The sequence below is a fragment of the Pongo pygmaeus genome, chromosome 10, assembly GCF_028885625.2.
Source record: "Pongo pygmaeus isolate AG05252 chromosome 10, NHGRI_mPonPyg2-v2.0_pri, whole genome shotgun sequence".
NCBI classification, from domain to species: domain Eukaryota; kingdom Metazoa; phylum Chordata; class Mammalia; order Primates; family Hominidae; genus Pongo; species Pongo pygmaeus.
Genome location: NC_072383.2, coordinates 78661868 through 78685537, shown reverse-complemented (window position 1 = coordinate 78685537; position 23670 = coordinate 78661868). Strand labels below are relative to the sequence as shown.

Sequence of the window (23670 nt, the reverse complement as noted above, 5' to 3'; positions counted from 1 at the left end):
TATTGTGCTAAAATATAGTAGTCACAAATATCTAGCTTTCAAATCCAAGTCTGGATTTCTAGCTCTCAATTCGAGATCCCAAACAAATCTCTAATACAATGACCATAATAATTCAGTTTTCATATAATCATGTAAAACATTTCTAACCATGCCCACATTTCTGACATTATTCCTTGTAACTTCTCTTCATGCATCCTGTTTGCACTTGAGATATTCTCTATATATCCCTCCCTCTCAATTTTATACCATTTCAGGCATTCTTCCTACAACAGAAATTTTACTTATTCTTTAATACCTGATTCAAATGTTAACTACCCTATCAATCTTACTCTGTTCTACTAAAAGGAAAATAATTTCCTTTGCCTGTAAAACCAAATTTCCAAGGACAAATCATCTTCTATGTTGTATTATGGCTATTTAAGTCCCTGCATTAAGAATTCAAGCATTTGGGTTCATACATACTTCAGGGCTGGGGCAGGATTAACACTTGGCTTACTAGATGTCCCTCATAACATTATTCATAGTAAACATTCAATAAGTCATATCAAATATAAAATTGTGGATGAATTCAGATTAAGATACACAGAAAGCAAAATATGAATATTCTGGTTTTATTGTGAGGGAATATCCGAATTGAATACATTTTCACACTAAATTATTAAGAAACTGAGAATTCTCAAGAGGTCCTCACTCAAAGCTTTAAATATGTATAATCAATAGATTTATCAACAAAAAGCATATGAGTCTAAGCAAAAGCCATAGCAGATAACCTAACATTATAAATTAACAGGCGCACTTTGTTAGGAAGTTAGATAAATGAACAATAAAATTGCTCTTGCCTACTCAAGTGATAAACAAATAGCCACACACTAAGAAAAAGAGAAGTGGAATCTGTTTTGGCTTTATTTTCTTTTGTATCACTCTTTTTTATCTAAATCCAATCACTTTTTAGAATCTGTTCTTCACATTTATGTTTATATAAGATAAGAAATAAAGCTTCTAGTAGTCCAGTTTTCATGCAATTTTCTAGTCTGTACTTATGTCACAATCATTTGTGAGTTGAAATCTTCAAATACCTATTAGGAATGCTCAAATTGAGAAGACATTTTGAAGTACATTACCTGACTATTTCAAATAAAAGTTAGATATTTCCTTCCTCATTGTTGTCTGTAGTATACTTATCATTGCTTTCGTTCTTAGCCTCATGTTGTATAGGTGTATTTTTCCCTCAGGTATTGGCTACATTCTAAATTGTATTTTTCTTTGAGGTTTTAAACTTTAATGTTTATGTACAAAAAATTAATTTGAATGATTTATAGGAGAATTAGAAAAGAAAATGGGACATACTATAAGGAAAATGCACTAACTTATCACTGATGAGGTATAATTAAATTCCTAATAGGAAAAACTGTTTGCTTAAATAAGCACTAAAAAATTCACAGAAATTGATGTGCATGAAAATCAACAATGCTATTTCAGGAGTGCTAGTTTCAAATGAAGTGATCCAAGGAGATACTCAAACATACTCAAATAGAAAACTTTTTATTAACATTTTAAAAACTTTAAAAAAAAACCTTTTAAATGGAAAGCATTTTTAGACTGGTAGGATATTCTCATTCACTTATGATAGTGAAGGTTACTGTCAGACTATAATCAGTTCATTACTAGATAAATCAATTTGGGAACTGTCCAGATTTCAATAAGATAACTGACTAATTTCCAATAGAAAGGGCTAAACACTTTTTATTACACGAATCTTAACTGTCTTAAATCCTATATCTTTTGGTTGAAAAGGGTCCTATTTCACGTCTGGACTCATTTCTTTAAAGCCTATCAAAAACTTAAATTCCACTCAGATTACTCTTGATGGGTCTAGAAAGGAAGCATTTATTTATGTTGGCAGTGGTGATTGAAGACCATATTGTCACAGAGACTCAGCTTTCCCTCAAGGTTAATTAGTTGAAATCTATAGGGAATTTAAATATAGTCCTAATAGAGAGCCACAGATATAACCTGTAGCTGAGCAGCTTCAACCAGCATTACCAGTGGTATGGGACAAACCGAGAAACTTTTTTTCTACTTAACCAGTGATGTTAAGTTAAAAATAAAAGAATGTCAAATTTGTCGATTGATGTAAAAATGTGTATTTGTATCCCACAGCATGTAGATGCTACTTAGATTAAATTTCTGAAGAATCTATTTCTCTGGTAAAATATTAATATTTCCAAGTTTTGTATGATCCTGAGTGTGTTTGTAGTTTGTATATTTCATCAAGTCACTAATGATACATAAATTATATCTACTTCTACAATATTATATCGCTTATCCAAAGCATCTATTTTAATACTTTTAAAGGTGCCTTAATTTTTGTTCTTTCCTATTATTTTTCTTTATTTTGTTCTTTCACATCCTTCTGCATTCTTTTACCAAATCATTAATGTTTCTGTGGTGCTCAATATAAATTTAAAATATCCTAACCCATGGTTGGTCCTGTACAGCTGATTCTAAAACTTTATGAGAGAAATATACCATAAGTGGGTAATAGAATAATTTCTTTTTTTTTTTTTTTTTTTTTTTTTTGAGATGGGATTTCACGCTTGTTGCCCAGGCTGGAGTGCAATGGTGCAACCTCGGCTCACTGCAACCTCTGCCTCCAGGTTCAAGCAATTCTCCTGTCTCAGCCTCCTGAGTAGCTGGGATTACAGGCACCTGCCACTATGCCCAGCTAATTTTCGTATTTTTAGTAGAGACTGGTTTTTGCCATGTTGACCAGACTGGTCTTGAACTCCTGACCTCAGGGGATCCACCGGCCTCGACCACCCAAAGTGCTGGGATTACAGGCATGAGCCATTGCGCCTGGCCATGTAATACTTTTTTAAATCAGGAAAACAATTAATAGTAAATGATATGTATTACTTTCTCAACATATCTCCTCATATGTGTAGGACAAATCAGTTTAAAAGAAGCATTAAATTTGAAGGATAGCTGTTTGGAGGCAATGTTTCTTCCTTTCTCATCACACTATTCCCAGTGCCTAAAACAGTGCCTAGCACTTGAGAGATACTCAATTGTTATTTATTTTTATTTAATCAAGATGAAATGGCCTTTTAGATGAGAAGTGAATGCAATATTCTTGCTGATGTCAAAGAGCTCAGAGATATGATCCCCAGTGTGGCAGAAGTTGAATTTTCTTTATAACTAAGCCTTTCCACATTAGCACATTTGAAAAAATAGTCTTGCCAGAAGTCTTCTTTTGTCAACCATGTATTCTAAATGAAAACCATGGGCATTGTTTAGCTACATCAGGGGCAACAGGGTAGAAATTATAGATAGAGAGGAGAAAGAGACAATCAAAGTTATGTGAAGAGATGGATGGGGCCCTGAGCAAGGACTTAATGAATAGGAGATACCAGAAGACATTATACTAGCTAAAAATAAGGCCTTACTGCCTATTAGCCAAGATGGCAGGCAGGCAATAACATTTCTGTTAGATGTTAGAAGCAACTTCAGAAAACTGGATTTGGAACAAGACAGATCTACTTTAAATGGTATGATGTATGTAGAGGTGTTCTATAAAGGTTCTGACTAACACAAATGATTAAGTTTAGCTCTGTCAGGGTAAGGGCTCTGACTGAGCAGGGTACTATTCACTGATTCTAGGAAAGAAAATTTGGCGTTAGAGAAAGGAAAGCAAGAAAAAAAGAAAGAAAGAAACAAGCAAGCAAGAAAGAAAGAAGAAAAAAGAGAAGAGAAAGAAGAGAAAGAAAATAGAGAGAGAGGGAAGGAGGGGGAGAAAGAGAGACAGCGAGCCAGAGAGAGCAAGAGAGAGAGAGAGAGAAAGAGAGAAGGAGAAAAGGAATAGGAAAAGGATTCTATTTTATGATGATGAAGAAAGACATTCAGCAGAGTTGCTCAACCAAACCGCCTCTGAGTCTGGAATGGCCCAGAGGTTAACTTTGAGTGCTGGTTGAAAATTGACATTTTATGTGTAATGTGATCAATTAAATCTTTAGTTTAACAGTGTCTTGCTTTGACAAATGTTTGAATCCCATCAAGCAGGTCCTATGAAGGAAATGTATTTTCATAAAAGTATTTTAATTCTGTCAATGGGAACTTGGTAACTAGTTAATCTGAAGTTAAAACAAGGTTACTTATGATTCCCAAATGCTAAATGTGATTAGAGTAGAAATAGACCGGGCTTCCTTGATTTTAATAATGCAGAGTATTATTCATGATTAACCAGACTATCAGGAGCTTTAGCCCCATTCAGCCTTATAGCTCATGAAGATGGACTCTTCTTTAGTAAGGCATGTGATTTTGAAATCAAATGCCTTTTTATTCTCTGCCTCCATTCATATTCCTTCATTTACATTCTTTGCATGAAGAAATTTATCATGTTTGGGACACTCAATCAGTTACTGGGGTCCCTGCTAGTGCTGATATTCTGCTATGCTACTCTCAGAATGTAACAAAAAATGTTTGTGCCAGGATACAAATGGCATTTCTGAGCATCAGGGGAGTGCCTGGAAGTGTGCACAGTTGGCTACCCACTGTGTCAGTGGAGAAATAACGTTTCCATGAAATATGCCATTCTGTGTATGCACTAGAGAGTCAGGGAACAAGAAATGTCATTGTCTTGGTCCTTACAGGTTAACCACCTACAGTTGCAGAAATGAGCTTGTATGAAATATAAATATAGTTTCCACCCATCAGATGTAGAGCTCAACTCTTGTGTCATGTTGATAACAGAATGAGAAGCCTGTACAGGAATCTAGGTGCAAACTTAATTTTCTATCAAATCTAACACAACATGGGAACACAGCAAATTCTCAGGACATGCACATTATGAGTCAATGTGCATTTTGATAAGATTAACTTCACCACTATCAATAGCATGCAATATTATAAAGGACATGTTGTAAGTAGAAATATAGCTTTTGGGGGGAGCTTTGGAAAAAATAGCGCATTAAACAACAAGATGTTCAATATTATGTATTTTAAAATATAGAGCACACCACCTGACAAGATTAAAATAATCACAGCAGAGTTCTGCATTAGCACAGTAACTTACTGGATGACAAAAATCTCCTTGCGTCTAAAGAAAAATGAAGAGTATCTGGAAGTAAAGATTCATTATTTATTTAGTATACAAACACACTGAATTATTTTTGATGTGTTATTACAAGAACATGAGCATTAAGTATCTCCAATTTCATTCTAAGCATAGAACATTTCTTGTATTCCGAATTCACAAATTTTTGCCATTGTTTGCAAAGATAGCTTAAGTTTAGAACAGAAGTAAAATATATGACCAGAATTTGTCAAAGAATGATGACACTTAAAATGTGAACTATTAGGATTTCATACATCAGTCGAAAATTATGAGTTATTATTGAAGCCAAAATAAAAATTGCACTACTAAAAGTTTTCCAGTTTCTGCAAGTTTGAGTCAACATTATACGCCATCACTTCTTTGCGTCATATCATGAGACAACAAAGAAACCCAAAGAGGCACCTCTTTCTTTAGACTCATTCTCATCATAGAAAATGCTGCTGAGGAAGAATTCCATGGGTCTTTGTCTATTTAAGAAAGTTTACATTAATCTTCTCTAGTATGCTTCGAAGTTAAACACACACACACACACACACACACACACACACGTGTATCTTCATACCTCAGAGAAAGACCTGGGCTAGCTTGTAGCTCTCCTGCTTATTAGCTGTATGACCTTAGACATTTACATAAACCTGTCCTATCATCATTTTTTAATCCATCTGTAAAATGGGGATAGGTGTACCTACCACTAAGGATTGAAAGAGTTAAGTGAAATCACTACATGCAGAGTTTAACACAGGAGTTGCTCATAAACAGTAGCTATTATTTTATTAGCAAACTCTATATACGAAAGGAGACTGGGGTAGTATTCAATTTTACAAATATAAATCACAATAGTAACAATACCTATTCTGGTTTACAGTTTACAAAGTACATATGTAGAATTTTTTTAAGCAGTAATCTTCCTGAAGACATAACTGTATATTTAACAAAAATTCAACATGTACACTTCTAAAGTTACTAAAGAGAGAAAACTATTGAAGAAGACTTCTGTTAAAATAGAAATTTTTCCAACTCATTAGATTGTTTGCTTTATTTTTTTGTGAATTTTAATTCTATTCGTGATTATTGGATTGGGCTTTGAGGCTTAAAATAATGTGCCATTACATTCACTCAACTAAAATAGGCAGGGTAATTAACATGAAGCGGTGCAGAAAATTTTTGAAAAAAAATTGAGGACTAAAGGAAACTGAGTTTTTGTCAAGTAAGAATATTAGTGACATTGATTAATGTTGTTTTACTATTCTTTTCTGATTTAGTCGGCATAAGAAACAAAACTTCCATGACTTAAATGTGGAAAGAAGATAGTAAAAAATAAGCTTATTTAGCAAATAGCATTTTTAGCTTATGAAAATTCTGTTGGGTTATTTAATTATAAGTGATGTGACTCTCATGGGAAGGTAATCGTTTTACAGTTAAACTAGTTAAAGGCAATATACAAGGTGAGTCAGTCTCAGTGATACAGGTCTGTGTCTTACTGTACGTGTCTGTGTCTGCTGATGTTGCCAATAAGAGCTCTAAGACACCTTTCTAACGTCAGTGGGCTAAGTGGTGGTATTTTGCGGGAGCCATCACAAAATATTGTTCTGTATGTTTATTAAATAACAAAACCCAAAGATCATTTCCTAATTCGGTAAGTGTGAAACAGATGAGCCCAAAATGTTAAATATTCTTCCTAAGAATTATAGTTTGTGTTATCTAAACTTAAACATAAAATGTGAATAATTTTTGTGCATAATATAATTATCATTCCAATTGAGAATTTAAAACGTTATTTTAGTATATCCTTGAATGTTTTCATAGAATTAAAGAGTACTACATCTTTATTTGACTCCTGCTTTCATTTGGGAAGAAATAGTATAGAGTGAGAGAAGGCATTTTCAAAAGTTTTGTGAAACAAAGTGGAACATAATTAAATAATGAGTTTACCAATAACAAAAATTACAGAATGGGTTTTAAAGTGTAAATATACAGGCAGAGAGTATAAAATAGTCAAATAATTCCTAAAATATGAAACCACAAATCATTGAAAGGACTTAGAACCAAGCACCATGTTTGTTTTTTGTTTTATTTTTGCCTAGTTGGTAACTTCCTAAAATTAATATTTTAATTATTGATTACAGAGTCTTCTTTTATCATTTATCTTTTGGACATGGGAAAACATACAGGACTTAGAAAAATTATGAGCTCAATTTTGCATGAAAAATTTGGCAGGTTGGAATAAAAAGGACATGCCTAAGAATCAAGTAGAGAGAGCGTATGTTAGCTGGGTAGATTTCTTTTTTTTTTTTTTTTGACGGAGTTTCGCTGTTGTTGCCCAGGCTGGAGTGCAATGGTGTGATCTTGGCTCACTGCCACTTCCAGCCTCCTGGGTTCAAGCGATTCTCCTGCCTCAGCCTCCTGAGTAGCTGGGATTACAGGCATGCGCCACCACGCCTGGCTAATTTTTATATTTTTAATAGAGATGGGGTTTTACCATGTTGGGCTGGCTGGTCTCAAAATCCTGACCTCAGGTGATCCACCCACCTAGGCCTCCCAAAGGGCTGAGATTACAGGCATGAGCCACTATGCCCAGCCTATTAGCTGGGTGGATTTAAGAGAAATTATGGAAGTTCTTTCCTGCAGATAACAAAGACATATGGTGGAAGTCTGCCAACAATTTAGGGAGCTAAATCAGACTTCCTGATTCTCACTCCTAGAATCTACCATCAGTCTCTGATTGACTTTGAACAGATTTGGATCTTCAAACACCTCAAAACAGATGAAGAGTTTTAGAGCTTCACCAAATGACAGGATCCATGCATATGTACATGCAGCTAACTATATTTGTTATTTTTTCCAGTCTTACTGTCTAATGTTTTAGTGACTTTATTAACATAAAAATATTGCATAAATAGTAAAGCTGGGCACAGATCTCTGTACTGAAGAATTAATGCCCAAATCACTTAATTGTTATTTTAATGCATTTCTGTAATAAGTCCAGCAAAGGATGTTATTATGTGCCATTGGAATTACAAACAATTGTGAATACCAGAATCACAACAAACAAGTGAAAAAGTGAAAAGCATGGAAACTAATATTTCCAATTTTGCTATTATTATGGGTAATATATACTAATTCTCTGTGTGTAACAAAATAAAAATTATCTGAAATATTATTTCACTTTTAAACCCTTTTACAAATAATGCGATATGTAAATAAATAAACATAGAAGCGGAAAAATAAATAATGAAGAGTGAAGGTCAAGATGTGAAACTTTTCTGTAGCTGCCATGACAGTCATTGTAAAAAAAAAAAAAAAAAAATTCTACTTTTTTTTCCTTTTTTTTTTTTTTGACAGGGAGTCTCGCTCTGTCACTCAGGCTGGAGTAGCTGGGACTACAGGCACATGGCACCATGCTGGGCTAATTTTATACTTTTAATAGAGATGGGGTTTCACCATGCTAGCCAGGCTGGTTTCAAACTCCTGACCTCAGGTTATCCACCCTCCTCAGCCTCCCAAAGTGCTGGGATTACAGGTGTGAGTCGCCACACCCGACCTTTTCTAATTTTTTATGATGGATGTATTTAGTGTTCAGAAGTAGAGAAAGGGGCAAGCTGTGAAAATATATAGTGCTTAGGGGATTGAATCTCACCACAGTCTGCCTCGAAAGTAACCTCTTTGATAAATAATACTTTCTCCAATATTGACTGTTTAAAAACATGACATAATAAACAAAACGAGTGCTTTTTCATGTTATTACGTTTCCTGAAGATATACTTATTAAGGATTTTTCACGGGCTACTAAGTATCCTTTTAACAAAATGAAAATGCCTACCAGTGTTGGGGAGGGGGGCGGTCTTAGAAGTTTACATTTTAGTATGAACACATTCAACTATATTGTTCAAATAGCTAAAATTAATTGCACTGAGAGATTTGAATTTTTTCCCTTGTACATTTTCAGTTGTAGAATAAAGGGATGGGCCACACAGGCCTGAGGAGGGGCAAAAGGAACTGACGATGGAGTGCAGGAAGGAGGCTAGGAGGATACCACTAAAATTCATTTGGCCCATAGGGGAAAAGGAGGAAAAACTTTCATTGATGATGCAGAATAATTCCTTAAGGGTTGAGACACAGTCTAGTAGTAGCAGTGCTTGTGTTCCTATGATACGGTTTTACTTAGATGAGTTACCCTGGGAATCTTTTATTGATTCTTTTTACATATTTGATATTTTATACATAATATTTCTTATATAGAAAACTATGTCTTGGATAACTTACAATCATCTGACAATTAAATCTTTGGAGTACTATCCATTTGTGGATAGGACCACTGTATTAGAACATAAAGATCAACATCTGAATGTTTAAAAAGTCAGCTGTCATATCTAAGAAAACAAATTTCCCTGCAATTTAGTGATAATATTGAATAACCTTCATTTTGTAGCATTTGGAAGGACTTTGCTTATCAGATGACACTTCCCTCTATAGCACGTATTAGATATTTTTAGATATGCTGGAAATATACTTGCAAAGTCCATCTATTAGATAAAGACCAACTTTAATAAGTGACAACTACAAATGAACAACTCTTTTTGAGTCCAAGACCTTTGATGCCATATTTTCAAAATTAATAATAATTTTTAAAATTTTAACAGAGCTGAGCAAATACTTGACAACAATTACTTTGTGCTTATAAGCATTACATATTATTGAATCTTATAAAAATGCAAACTTGTTAAAATAGCCTGATGGTAGTTTTCATTAAGAATTTGATGAATTATCTTAACAGACAAGTTTTTATAATGTGCCAACATTTTGAATAATTGATAATGCTTTTAAAAGGATTTATAATTATTTTTTCTTTATATTTTTTATATTTAATTTTTTATATTTTTTATATTTAATTTTTAAATACAAATTTAAAAATGATATCATATACAACTTAGATTTTTATGTACCTTTATACTGAAATAGTTATTAAAAATTTTTTATAAAAATGGATATAAATAATACCAAGTAGTTATAAATTTAATTAATTTAAACCTGTGATTGAAAATGTGGACACTTCCAGAAAAGTTTAATGTAAAAATCTATCATATGAAATGAATTATTAAACATAATGTCAAAGGTTTAATGTGGAAAAATATTTGTCTCAGGAAAATAATCCTGATTGAACATTATAGTCCGAAGTTCATATTTAACTCAAAATATTAGGAAGATTAAGTGATTCTCCGAACACCAGTGAGAAGTGTGTAGAAGACGGAGGTCACTCTTTGAAAGAAGATCTCTGTGACCTGTGTAAATTAGAGCCCCACAAACACTTCCAACAAGCATAGGTCAGAATAGGGTCATGGCTCCAGGCCCTCTGGACCACAGTTCGCCCAGAGGAGTGTGCTCACCGCGTTAATCTCTCGTCCTTCAGTTCCAGGTCTGCCACTGTGATGAGCTGATCCAGCTTGAATTTAGTGTCAATAATTTCTGCATCCTGAGGAGAGTATGTGCCACCTTCTTTCTGTTTCTGTCGAATTCTAAAACAAGTGGAGTAAAGTCCAAGAAGGGAGTTTCATAGAAAGTATATAAAATTAGGTTTAGTTTTCTTTTTAAGTAAAGACATTTAGTCAAATAATTTCTTTGTTAAAATCACCTCTCTGAATATGTTGCAAATTTATTGCTACTTGACTTCTTTTTCTTGTTTTAATTCCATAGTACCTATTCTACTTTCTTTTTTTTCTAATAAGTTATTGGGATGAAGTTCTAAATTTAATAAGAATTAGTTGATGAAGGCCTGAGCCATTGGTACATTTAAATATAGAGCCAAGAAGACTTATGTTGTGATCTTGTTTCTCTTCTCTCTAGCTATCTCATTGATTTGTCACATAAAGGAACTATGCCAAAGTAAAAATAGTTCAATGTTATCAATAGTAGTGCTAACAGATAATGCCCCATTGTGTTCACATATATGAAATATTTTTACATACTTGAAAATACTTAAAAATTATTTTCAAATTATCTTATTGAATTTTTATAAAAATATTGTGAGTAGATATTATCTTTACAATCAGAAAACTTAGTTTCAAAAATAAAAGCCACATGAATCTGAGAATCAAATCAGATTCTTTTCATCTTAAGCCCTTTACATGCTTATTTCTCCATGACACAGTATGGTACATTACAAACTAATGTTTAGCTATTCTATCTTTCACATTTCAAATATTTAGTATTTATTAAGAGTTGGGTATCAAGGATGATATAGAAAGTATAAAACAAGTTCCCTACCCTCAAAGACATTACAATTTAGTTGAAAGGCAAGATTTCAATGCAGAAAAAACATAAAAAGAGAAAAAAAAGATTCAAATTACAACTCATAAGACAGTGCCTGATTAGTTACATAAATAGCTATTATTATTGAGAGGAGGTAAAGAAGTAGAATTTGACTTGAATGTCCCAGGATGAGAAGGAGGAGGAAGCACATTTCAGGTTGACTGAACAAAAGCAGAATGTATAAAATCCCAAGGAATGTTCAGGTGAGAATAGATCCCTTTAGCTAGTGAGTAGGGAAGTTGAAGGGAATAAGGAGGACCATTTCCTGCTCACATAAGGAGTTCATCTTGTAGAGAAATGAGAAGTCAGAAAAGATTTTAGAGCAGGGAAATTATACAAATGTGGCCAGTCCGTACTCCTTAGGGACAAGGCCCATATTTTACACAGTATAGAATTCAAAGTTCCTCGAATGATAACTCTCTCACTGTCTTCTGGCTAAATCTGCAAACAGTATGTGGTATAGAGAAAATATCTTTTTCAAGAGCCTTTCAAATTATCTATTAAAATTATGCTTTAAGAGAGTCAAGATGAACCATAATGTATGGCATTTAGAATACAGAACTACATTCTTCAGTTGAAATAAAAATAGTCTATTGAACTATTTAGGAAACTGGTAGAAAGTTTATTTTACAAATGTAAGGTCCCTTTAACTCGGCAATCTGCCTTATGAAGCTAGATTTTGAGGTCGGAAGTAAGATTTCCAACGAGGCCCTGTAAATAATAAGGGAATTAGGATGCTGATGCTGAGAATGGAAAGATACACTTGGAAAATTCAGCACAGACATGTTCAGAAAGTAAGCATGAGAAGGGGGTCTACCATATAAGGAAGGTGGACATTTTACAATTGTTGTTCTAACTGTATAAAAGATATCTTTCTGTATAAACTTTAATATTTAGACCTGATTGAGATATTTTAAATTAAACCTATCAGAGTTACAAATTACTTTAAAAGATGTAGACGGCCTGAAAGCTTCTGCTTTTGTGTTTTCACCTTGTTGTCTCTCATCTCCAAACCTCCTTTTTTTTGCTGTGCTCTTTGATATTGGAGCTGGAACCTGCATTTCTCCTTTGCCAGCCGGCCGAATGTGAGGCTTTGTCAATAGAGGGCACTAGAGTGACCCTGAGAGGCAGTAGGAAGAGGAAAACACTGCCCTTGTGGGATCCAGTCCTGCATTATTGTTACTCATTGTGAGAGCCCGGCAGCTCACTTGGATGAGCTCCTGTTGCCTCTGAAGTGAACGTTCTGCCCACGCCATTGGTGAACAATTCCAAGTAGTACCAGCTCACCTACACCATTCAGCAAGAATGGGATGCTTCTATTACCAATTTCAGCCTGCCTACCATCTAATAATGATGGGTAGCTTCTACGGAACAGCTCCAACCCCTTCCCTCTGTCATATTTCTTTGCTCACTGATAGGTGATAGGTTGCATGTGCTCGAAGTAGCAATTCCATGTAAGTCTTGGGAGACAACTTCTTTCAGTTCTTAGTTGTTTACTGTCCTCTCTCCTTCAAGTTAAAGAGAGTAGCTGCTTTGTTGTGCTTGCCACTTCTGGACTCTTAGATTTCTCTTTTACTCTCTTTAGTAGTTAACCATTTCTGCTAGTTAACAGTTCTTTATATTAAAAGTTTTCTGTTCAAATGGCAGGATTTCTTTCCTTTTATGGCTAGATTTAGTCAATACACAATGCATATACGCTTTAAAGTATCATATTGTACATGATAAATACATTTTTATCTGTCTATTAAAAATAAAAATGTTTCCCATTCAAGTAACTGTTGTGGCTTCTGTCTCCTGATTGGACTATGACTGATATAATGCCCATAAAGCATCCTGGAATGTAAGCACAAGTAAATCTTACCTTGCAAATGCAAAAATAGCTGTTCCAAGGAGAATTATTGAAAGGATACATAAAGTGACGGAAAGAATGATCTCTACGGTTCTTTCTGAAAGTCCTTCCCCTGGAGAAGAGGGATAACATGATCATTAAATATTATTATGGAATCTTATTTTGAATCCCAAACTACCAAAAAATATTATCTTGGCATAAGAAAATATTCTTTGCTGAAGAATACTAGTAAAATGTAGCAGCTTGTTTGTTCCTCTTCTCCTAGATTTTTTAACTTTGGGGCTCGGTCCTGGGTCTTCTTGCTTTCTCTATCTAAGCTCACTCCCAGTGTGAGCCCATCTAACCTCACAGTTTTAATTTCATCTATATGATGATGACTACTTAGTTTTTATCTACCAGGCTTCAGACTTATATATCTAACTGCCTACCAGACGTCTTTATTTTGAAGTATACTTAAAATGTTAAAATCGATATGTCCAAAACTGAACATGTACACTTCCCTCCTTTCAACTGTATCTTCCCACCTCTCAGTTGATGGACACTCCATTACTGTAGTTGCTAAGGCCAAAACCCTGGAGTCATCTTTGACTCTCTTTCATAGAATACATCCAAAACATGTGAGGAAATCCCGTAGGCTCTATCTTCAACATATTTGTAATTTTCACCAAAGAAACTATGTAACTTTGGAAAGATGGTAATTGCAAAGTGGGAGTAACAAAGCAAATTCAAGACATATAAGGGTGCTAGAGATCTAGGAAGCTAACAAAAGGCTACTGGTATAAAAGGAACAAATGATCCTCCTGAAGGGGCTCCTACTGGCCAAAGAGGGAAGAATTCAAGCCTTATATTGAATAAAAATGGAAATTGATCGGAAATAAAAAATAAGATTATTTAATAAAAGAAATACAAATAACAAAAATACTGATTTTTTTAAAAAACTTTTATCTTCGATTCGGAGGCCACATGTGAATGTTTGTTATATAAGATAAACTCGTGTCACAGGAGCTTGTTGCACAAATGATTTCATCACCCAGGTATCAAGCCTAGTACCCAATAGTTAAAAAAAAGTACTAATTTGTAAACTCTGGCTATAACTAGACCATCTCCTTGGCCTAAATATTCTTAATTAATTTATAATTGAAATGTATACTTTTCTGGGTTTCTTATCTGAATTGTATTTTATGACTTTTTAAAAATAACCCTAGTAAGGAGATAAAGCTCATTATTAGAAGATAATTTTGTTGCATAAATGTTAAAGGAGTGACAAAATTAGAAATTAATAAACAGGGCTGGGCACGGTGGCTCATGCCTATAATCCCAGCACTTTGGGAAGCCGAGGCAGGCAGATCCCAAGGTTAGGAGTTTGAGACAACGTGGCCAACATGGTGAAACCCCGTCTCTACTAAAAATACAAAAATTAGCCGGGCGTGGTGGCAGGTGCCTGTAATCCCAGCTACTCGGTAGGCTGAGGCAGGAGAATAGCTTGAAACTGGAAGGTGGAGGTTGCAGTGAGCCGACATCTTGCCACTGCACTCCAGCCTGGGCAATAAGAGCAAAACACCATCTCAAAAAAAATTAATAATCAGTATTTCTAATGAAATAGTTGATTCAGGTAACAAACATAAATGTATTCTAAAATGATTAGGAGGAAAGTTAATGGGGAATTGGACATTTACAGGATGACAAAATATCGCTGTATAGATTATACACTTGTTATAAGTGGTCAAAACCAACTTTCCAATGAAGGATCATGCTGTTGCTGCCACCAAGCCTACTGATCAATTTTAGCATCACATGTAACAAACAGATATTCTACACTTCCTGATGGAAGGTATTTTGATTTAGTCAGCAAAACCTATAAAGTACTTCTGACAAAAATGTTGACTGTGAATACTCAAACCTTTAGATCTTATTTCTAACTTATAAGAAAGTGATGGAAAGAAAAAAAATTAAAGGACATCAAGAGAAAACAACCAGACAGATCCAAAATATGGGACTTCCTACATGACAACCTATCTGATTGCTTCAGCGAGTCTATGACATAGGGGGAAAAGAAAGGAGAAAAGAAGGCTCTTTAAAAAAATAATAGAAGAAACAGAACAATCAAAGATAATGTGTAAATTCCTATTTGGATCCTGTTCAAATAAATTAAAGAAAAAATCAAAGACTGATTTGAAAACGTATATACAAGTAGCTTAAATAATATCAATAATTTATTGTTAAGTTTAATCACAGCAATATAATAAAAATGTACTTATTAGAGAAACATACTAAAGTATTTAGGAGTGGAATATGCGTTCTGTGACTTACTTTACTTCAGAAATAAGTGAACAATGTCTAAATAAAACAAATGTGGCCAAATGTTAATTATTATTAAATCTAGTTAGTAGGTATTTGGGAGTTCATGACACTATTTTTTCTAGTTTTATGTATGTTCCATTCACTTTGCTCCACCTTTGCTGCTAATAATCTGATCTAAGCCACCATCCTGTCTTGCATGAATTAAAAACTTAGCAAGTCTGCCTGTATCCACCTTTGTCCTTATTCCACCTATTTTCAACATACAAGCAAGGACAATCGTTTTAAAACATTATTTCTCTGCTTAAAATCCTCCTCATCTCCCACTGAGAAAAGCCCATATCCTTCCAGTGGCATGTGTGATCTGGTCCCTCATTAACTGTCTGGTTCCCTGTTACCCCTCTGATTTCCCTTCCAGTCCCCGCCTTGCTTGCTCACTCCTAGGGAGCCAGATTAGCCTCTTTATTGATGAATAACACAAGGCCATTGTTGACACAGGGCTTTTGCAGCAGCTTCTTCCTCTGCCTGCAAAGGTGTGTATCCCTTGTATATCTTTCTGGGTAGCCACTTCACTTCCTTTAAAGGTTTGCTGAAATACCTTCTCAATGATCATCTATTACGGGCTGAATACATGTGTTTCCCCCAAATTAATATGTTGAAGCCCTAATACCCAGTGTGGCTGTATTTGGAGTAAGAAAGTAATTACAGTTAAATGAGGCCATAGGGTGAGGCCCTGATCTGATAGGATTAGTGACTTATAAGAAGAGACACAGAGAGCTTGTTCTCCATCGCTGTCTCTCTTTCTCTCTCTCTCTCTGTGTGTGTGTGTGTGTGTGTGTGTGTGTGTGTGTGTGCGCCACTCACTCCTTTCTCCTCCTCCTCCCCCCACCATATTCTATCTCCATCCATGCACTAAGGAAAGGTCATGTAAGGACACTGCAAGAAGGCAACCATCTGTAAGCCAGAAAGAGAGCCCTCACCTGATACCAAATGGGCAGGAAACTTGATCCTAGATTTCTAGCCTTCTGAAATGTGAGGAAATAAACTTCTATTGTTTAACAAACCTCATCTATGATATTTTGTGATGGCAGCCTGAGCAGACTAACACAGCACACTATTTAAAATTGAAAGACACAACTCCCTACATTTTCTGCCTCCCCCTCCCACTCCTCCTTCCCTCTGTTCTACTTTTTTTTCCTCCATAACTTTATCTTCTTTTAACATATAAATCACTTATTTATTATTCTTACTGTTTATTCTCTGTCCTTTCCTCCAGAATGTAAGCCCCCTTGAGTACAGGGGTTTTTGTTTTATACAAAACTATTCCACGGTCTGAGAGATGTACTGGGCACAGAGTAAATGTTGAATAAATATTTGCTAAATTTACTAATGAACAAATATATTGATTTTGAAAAAGATTAAAAATGTTCGTGTTTGAAGATCAGGCATTGAACCAAATAAGAATATAAAAATTATTAAGCACAACTACTAATTATAACTGTAATCAATTTTAAGTTACATGATTTATAATTTTACTGCACAAAGTATTACAGTCAAGTGACAAAATAGGTTACCAATCTGTAAAATAGGCAAGTATTAATGCTTCATCTTTTTGTCCTGTATTGGTACTTATGAAATGTTACCAATATAAAAAGGTTCCTGTGGCTATCCTGCATGGTGGATTTGAATAAATACTGAATTTAAAACAGTTGTCAGCACTTCATGGTCTGCTAGAATCTCCAGCTAAATTTAAAAAATGAGAAAGCAGCATGTATCACCTAAAGTATTTTAGGTACACTTTTTTATACATTAAAATACGAATGGTTTGATTTATGAATTTTCACATGGTGACTCTAATTGGATATGCTTGGGAAAGGAGGCATGAAGATGAATAAAGAATCCTCTTTATTAGGTAATAATGAATCACTGGGCCTTAGAACTCAGTGGGAAAAAAATGTTCTCATAGACCACACAAAAAATTTTTTTTAGATTAGATTACCATTTCAAAGCACTGGCCAAATGAGGAAATGACATATAATATATTAATAAACAATATGTAATCCTTTGGGCACATGAATTACAAAAGTGTCACTAAGAGAGGACAAAATGTTCCCTGATTATCAAGTACACTTTCTGATTCACTGTTATGCATGGACCCACAGAGCATTAACAGTAGAGAATGATGTCACTTCTCCAAATCCTTTAATAGAAAATGGAATTCTTTTACTTAAAAATATGAACATGATTCTTTTTGTAGTAGGTGCAAGTCATTTCTGACTAGACTTAAAATCCTGTGACAAATCACATTAAATTGTTCTGTTTACATAATAAATTGTACTACTATAATTTGGCAAATCATAATTCTAAAGCACTAATTTTTCATAAGTATTATCTTCTGACTGAAGTTATCATTATTTAAATTCAGCATAGGTATCCAACTTTTTAAGTCTGTTTTTAAGCCTATTCTCTAACAAGAAACTTGAATTCAATTAGGTATAAAGCTCATAGTACAATGCCTGGCTCCTGATAAAGGTGCATATAAAATGGAAAATCTTTTCCTCCTTCTTTCTCCTTCTTCTTCTCCTCCTCCTCCCCTTCCTCCTCCTTCTCTTCCTCCTCCTTTATTATTACTATTATTATTATTATTATAAAAATTGAGTTCTTATAACAGGACTAAAGTATAGGGAGTTCATCTTCTTTTTTGGCCCAGTGCTAGTCACCTAGGATACTCAAACACTGCGCAAAGAATTTACTAAAAGTTACTCAATTCCATAATTCAAGAAACAGAGTTAGATAGGAGGAATAAATGATAAGTGCTTGAGGTGATGGATTTGTTAATTAACTTGATTCAATAATTGCACATGGTATACATATATCATGGCATCACTCTGTTCCCCATAAATATATATGTGTGTAATTTGTCAATATTCAACAAAATTTTAAACATATAGATTAAAACACCCCATAGGGATGAACATCATTTTCATCCATACAGACAGGAAAAAATTTAAAGGTAGCTAATAAAGTGTTTGCTAGGGTGTGAGAAAAGTCACATTACTCAGTGTTAAAAAAATAAAAAGAAACCATATCTCTAAACACAAAAACAACACATGCTTATCTGTGAACACTAACCTCAAAAGCCAAGACAAAGTGTGAGAAAAGAGAGCTGCTAGAAATAATTAAAACTATCAAGAAGAGAAAATGGTACAGCAAAGATAGGATGTGGGAGCAAGTCTGGGGAAACATCACCCATAGTAATGAACTGGGGGCTACTTGGGGACTTAGTGATTTGCAGGTAGTGTGTGCAGTGGTTACAAGTACAGCACTGACTGAGGTCACGCTGCCTGGGTCTGAAAGCAGGTTCTGCCACCACGTTTGGGATGGTTAAAAACCTTGGTCAAGTTACTAAAAAACACAATGCTTCAAATTTCTTACCTAGAAATTGGCGCTATGTAAATAGGAGGTGTTGTTACAGAGTTGCTGTGAAGATGCATGAGTTTATATGTAAAACCCCTTAAAGACTTGGTACATAAACAATGACAGGTATCTTTATTAACAAACATTTCATATTTATTCTTCCATTTTATTCACCTGGTTTAATCTCCTAGTTAGCTTCTAAAATGGGTATTAGCATTCTCATTTTAGAAATAGGATTTCAGAACTTAAAAATAATTTTTTAAGTAACTAACCCACAATCTCATAAATTCAATATATACCAAGCCTGCCTGAAATATGTCTGTCTTGACTACAGAGTATGTGAGGTTCACCACCACATTACCACTGTCTCGTTAACAAAATACAATCTTCCTCTGTTCCTCTGGTGACTTTAGGGAAGTAATCCTTTGGATGAAAAAGATACATAGCAACTCCCTATTTCTGAATCTAAGTGAGCACATTGGAACTTCTCATTGTTAGCATAGTAATTAAATGAGAAGTGTTATGACAAAAGAAAACAATCACAGAGTGCCTTTGCCATGGGGTTTAAGATTTCATCATGTTCAGCTTTAATGAGAGCCCTGTAAGGTACAGAAATGGGTGTCTGGCTTTCAAATCACAGGATTCCTCTATAATTAAACCTTGTAATCAAAACATTGTCTACAAGCACTTTCCATAAACTGATGTGCCTAGGGAAGATTTTTTCAAAAAGTTTAAGAGGGTTTTTTGTGAATTTTGATAATAAAAATGCCAATACTCAATCTTGAGTAAAAACGAAATCAAATAAGTTTCAAGTATTTATTTAGGATTAAAATAATGCATACGTTATCTTCCCTGTTTATCCCTACAGGCCAGAAAAGTTTCCCTAAATGCAAACTGCTCTTCCACAGACTCATACTTATCCATCCAGTGAAGTTCTACCTGGCCTTCTCTCACTTGTACTTTCATTAGCCCCTTTCACTAAACTTAAACATTTTTAAGATTATCAGTCTATGGTGATTCTTTTGCCCCTGATTTTAAACTCCAAATAGTAACGTCTCTGAGAGGCATAATTACCACTACAATGGTCTGTGGAAACAGAGCCGTGCAAAAGCTCTTAAATCCTAAAATTTCAACACACAGGCAACTCGGCTTAATGCTCACTGCCTGTGGTGTGCAAAATACCAGTGAATGAATGCTTATCCCCTGGTGGGTGGATGACCTTGATGGGACCTAGACTTCTCTCTCTGTAGTCTGGGATTACATGCACACATATGTCTTCAGCAGGCTTACCAGGAATGTTTGAGTCCCTAGCCTGCTGCAAATGATTCATATATCCCAACATATGACATATTTGAGAGAAAAAAGGACTCAATCACCCTTTGTCATCTTCTAATGACACCAGGGGTATTATATGAATGCACTTTATTATTTGCCTGCCTTCATTCTCACAACCATGAAACCATTCTTGCCACTGACCATTGGAGAATTGATCAACTTTGTTTTCTTTTTGAGTTCTTCTTGAGTTTCTTCCCTGGCAATGTTCTTTTACTAAGAACTCTTTTGAATCTGTGGTGAGCTTGTCCAACTCACAGCTCATGGGCTGCATGTGGCCCAGGACAACTTTGGATGTGGGCCAACAGAAATTTGTAAACTTTCTTAAAACATTAGGATATGGTTTTACAATTTTTTGTTTTGGTTCATTGGCTATTGTTAGTGTTGACGTATTTTATATGTAGTCCAAGACAATTCTTCTTCCAATGTGGCCTAGAAAAGCCAAAAGATTGGACACCCCTGATCTACAGCATTCTATCAATGTCAAATGGTCCAGGACCACTTCTAGGGGATGTTCTTTGTTGCTTGACCTATGAAAGTGACTCTAACCTCCATAGAACCAAGACACTCAATAGTCTGGTAGAAAGCAAATATGACAACAGTAATTGATGGTGTTAAATCCATTAACCAGAGAAATGGCTGGGCTGCTTTGCTAGCCATTGAGGAATTCTGCTCCAGTGGTGCATTCTCATTTCACTACAACTAGCAATTACAAACCAAGCAAGTTCCTCTGTTTCCACTTGTCACTGTCTTACTCACTATAAATGACTATCTAAATAGCAGAACTCCATGTGGTCAATCCAGAATAAGCATTGTAGGGCAAAGGCCAGTTAACAAAGCTGCTGTATCTCAGGAGAGAGTCCCTGGAAGATCACTCTGAGGAGCAACCTAAAAGACTGTCATTATGTCACTGGTCTACAAATAATACACTGAACTCTGAGTAATTTGATAGTAGATACATAGGACCCTTCCTTGTCACTATCCCTCAGCAGCCCAATGCCTTTCTATATATTGTGTCCAGTCTACATTTCACCAGTCCCTCCTTCCCTAGTCTTGGCAGGATCCTGTGCTCTTTCCTTCATTACACATCTTTTACTCACTGTAGACTCCTTCTGTTACCAGAGCACACAAAGATTCATACCTAGATGATTGGGGTGGCAGTGGTTATACTTTCAAAGAAGGATTCAGAAACCTGACTGTGTATTTCTGCTACATTCCAGGATTAATGGTTGTATTCCACCACCTTGACTGTGAGTGGAAAGAAGAAAGAGAAGACCATTGCTGAGGAGCTCTTTGAGATTACCTATAGTGCTGCATGAGGCCATCATTGGGCAGAGAGAAGCCATTTAGCAGAATCTAAGGAATCATGCTCCTGTGCACTGTGGTTCCTGATGCTTGGGGCTCCCCACTTTTATAGATTTTCTTTCTCATTTCCATTACCCCGAATGTGTCAACTTTGCCTCTCAGATAACTGACTGAACATGTTGCCTTCCCATGAATAAACTGTATGAAACCAGTAAGTTGATGAACGATAACATCATACAACACAGCAAGGCTAGCTCTTTTCAGCACTGCTCCTATAAAATATTATCTCCTAAGACACATGAGTTATCTGTCTTGTCTAGGTCTTTTACCTTCCATTGCAAATGCACCAGGATCACCACTTAGCTGAAGTAATGGCTTATGAATGCTGTAGACTATAGGAAATTATGTTGATGACAAGAAGACATTTATTTTACTGTGGTGGCATCAGAGCATGATAGACTCACCTATCAAATGAAGAAACACTGGATACAGTTTCAAAACCACAAAACTAATCAGCTAGCTTTAAAATGATGAAATTATTGGGTAAAATTAATCAAACCAATGATTTTTATAAAATTAAACAAACATTTTAGCCAAAGAAATTTATTTCTCTACAAACATCTATGTAGCAAACTACATGCCCTTTCTTTATTTCTTCAAGATGCAAAGTTTCCATGACTATATATAGAGGCTGTGGAGGCTGGCTTTTTAAACAATTAATATTTCCATAACCTGATGAGAATTTCTGGCTAAAAATGGTGGGACAATCTGTCTTTCTCTAGTCATAACTCTCATTGAAGTCTATTAGCAGTTCAAGATACACTGAGCAACAGCTCGCCAGGATCTGAGCAACACATGAAGTCCCACATTCTCAAGTGGTGCCCCAGAAATACCCTGTTCATGCAATTCTTTAAGACGAATAAATTGGGGCTTTTGAGGGCCTAGTGCAAACAGTGTAGAATGTTGTGATCCTCTCAGTGAAATTCTAGAGAAATAATTTCTCCTAAATAAAAATACTTCTAAAATATTTTATTATAACCTATCCAAAAAAGCTATTAAACTTTAAAAATTTACTAACTATAAAATATTAATATCTTTATATATGTTGTTTTATACAAAAGTCAACAACCCCTCAAGGATGATACTCTTATCAATATTTTCCCAACAAAGGAAACTCAGATTTATAGAAATTAAATTATTTTCTCAAGTGACAGAGCCAAGATTTGAACCCAGGTCTAAATCCCGTATTTGTAATGTAATGTTATGAAATCCTGTTCTGTAATGTTGGATTCCTGGCCTAGTCACTTAAATACTGAAAGAATCTGGGCTTTGGTTTCCTCATCTGTAAAATGGAGTCAACATTAGGGCTTAAGTCAGAGTTTCTCATCCTCAGGACCACTGACATTATGGGCTGTTTTGTGCATTGTGGAAATTTAGCAGCATTCCTAATCTTTGCCCACTAGATGCCAGTAGCATGCACCACCACCTCTACCATCCTGTTATGGCAACCAAAAATGGTTCCAGACTTTGCCAAATATCCCCTGGGGTATAAAATCCCTCTGAGAAGCACTGACCTAACTTAAAGGATAGTTGAGATGAGATGACAGATGTTTATGTCACAAACCTTCACAGGTACTCCTAAACCTAAAATAAAAAATTTTTAAAACCCACAAATATTATTAGAGAGGCTAATTAACATTTAAATGAGTTTGTATTTGAGAACGTCTAGACATGGATTAACACATTTACTAATAAATGTTCCAACTTTGATAAACATGTTGAGATTATAAATTAAACTACAAAAAGATCTTACCTAATGTCTTAACAGGATCAGAATAATCAGAGTCAGTAAATTGTCCCATAACATTTGTAGCTCTAAATTTAAATCTATAAAATACAAAAAGAAAAACCAACACTTTGCATATCATGTGATTTTTTCCTATGAATAACTCAAGAAATAATTATAAAAACTATTTATTTTATTCAAAATAAAATGAATTTATAAGATGAAAATTTGGAATGGAATCATTGTCAGGAGAAATATATGCTA

The 23670-nt window shown here is 34.9% G+C and overlaps 1 protein-coding gene across 1 annotated transcript in view; it reads right to left on the bottom strand.

Moving 5' to 3' along the window:
- PTPRQ (protein tyrosine phosphatase receptor type Q) overlaps positions 1–23670 on the bottom strand; it is a 217690-nt gene that overhangs the window by 35231 nt on the left and 158789 nt on the right. The window contains exons 33-35 of the mRNA XM_054443718.1: positions 23434–23507; positions 13281–13380; positions 10498–10626 (exon numbers count right to left, since the gene is read on the bottom strand). Of these exons, the coding sequence (XP_054299693.1) occupies positions 10498–10626; positions 13281–13380; positions 23434–23507 (303 nt within the window). The remainder of the gene's footprint in view (positions 1–10497; positions 10627–13280; positions 13381–23433; positions 23508–23670) is intronic.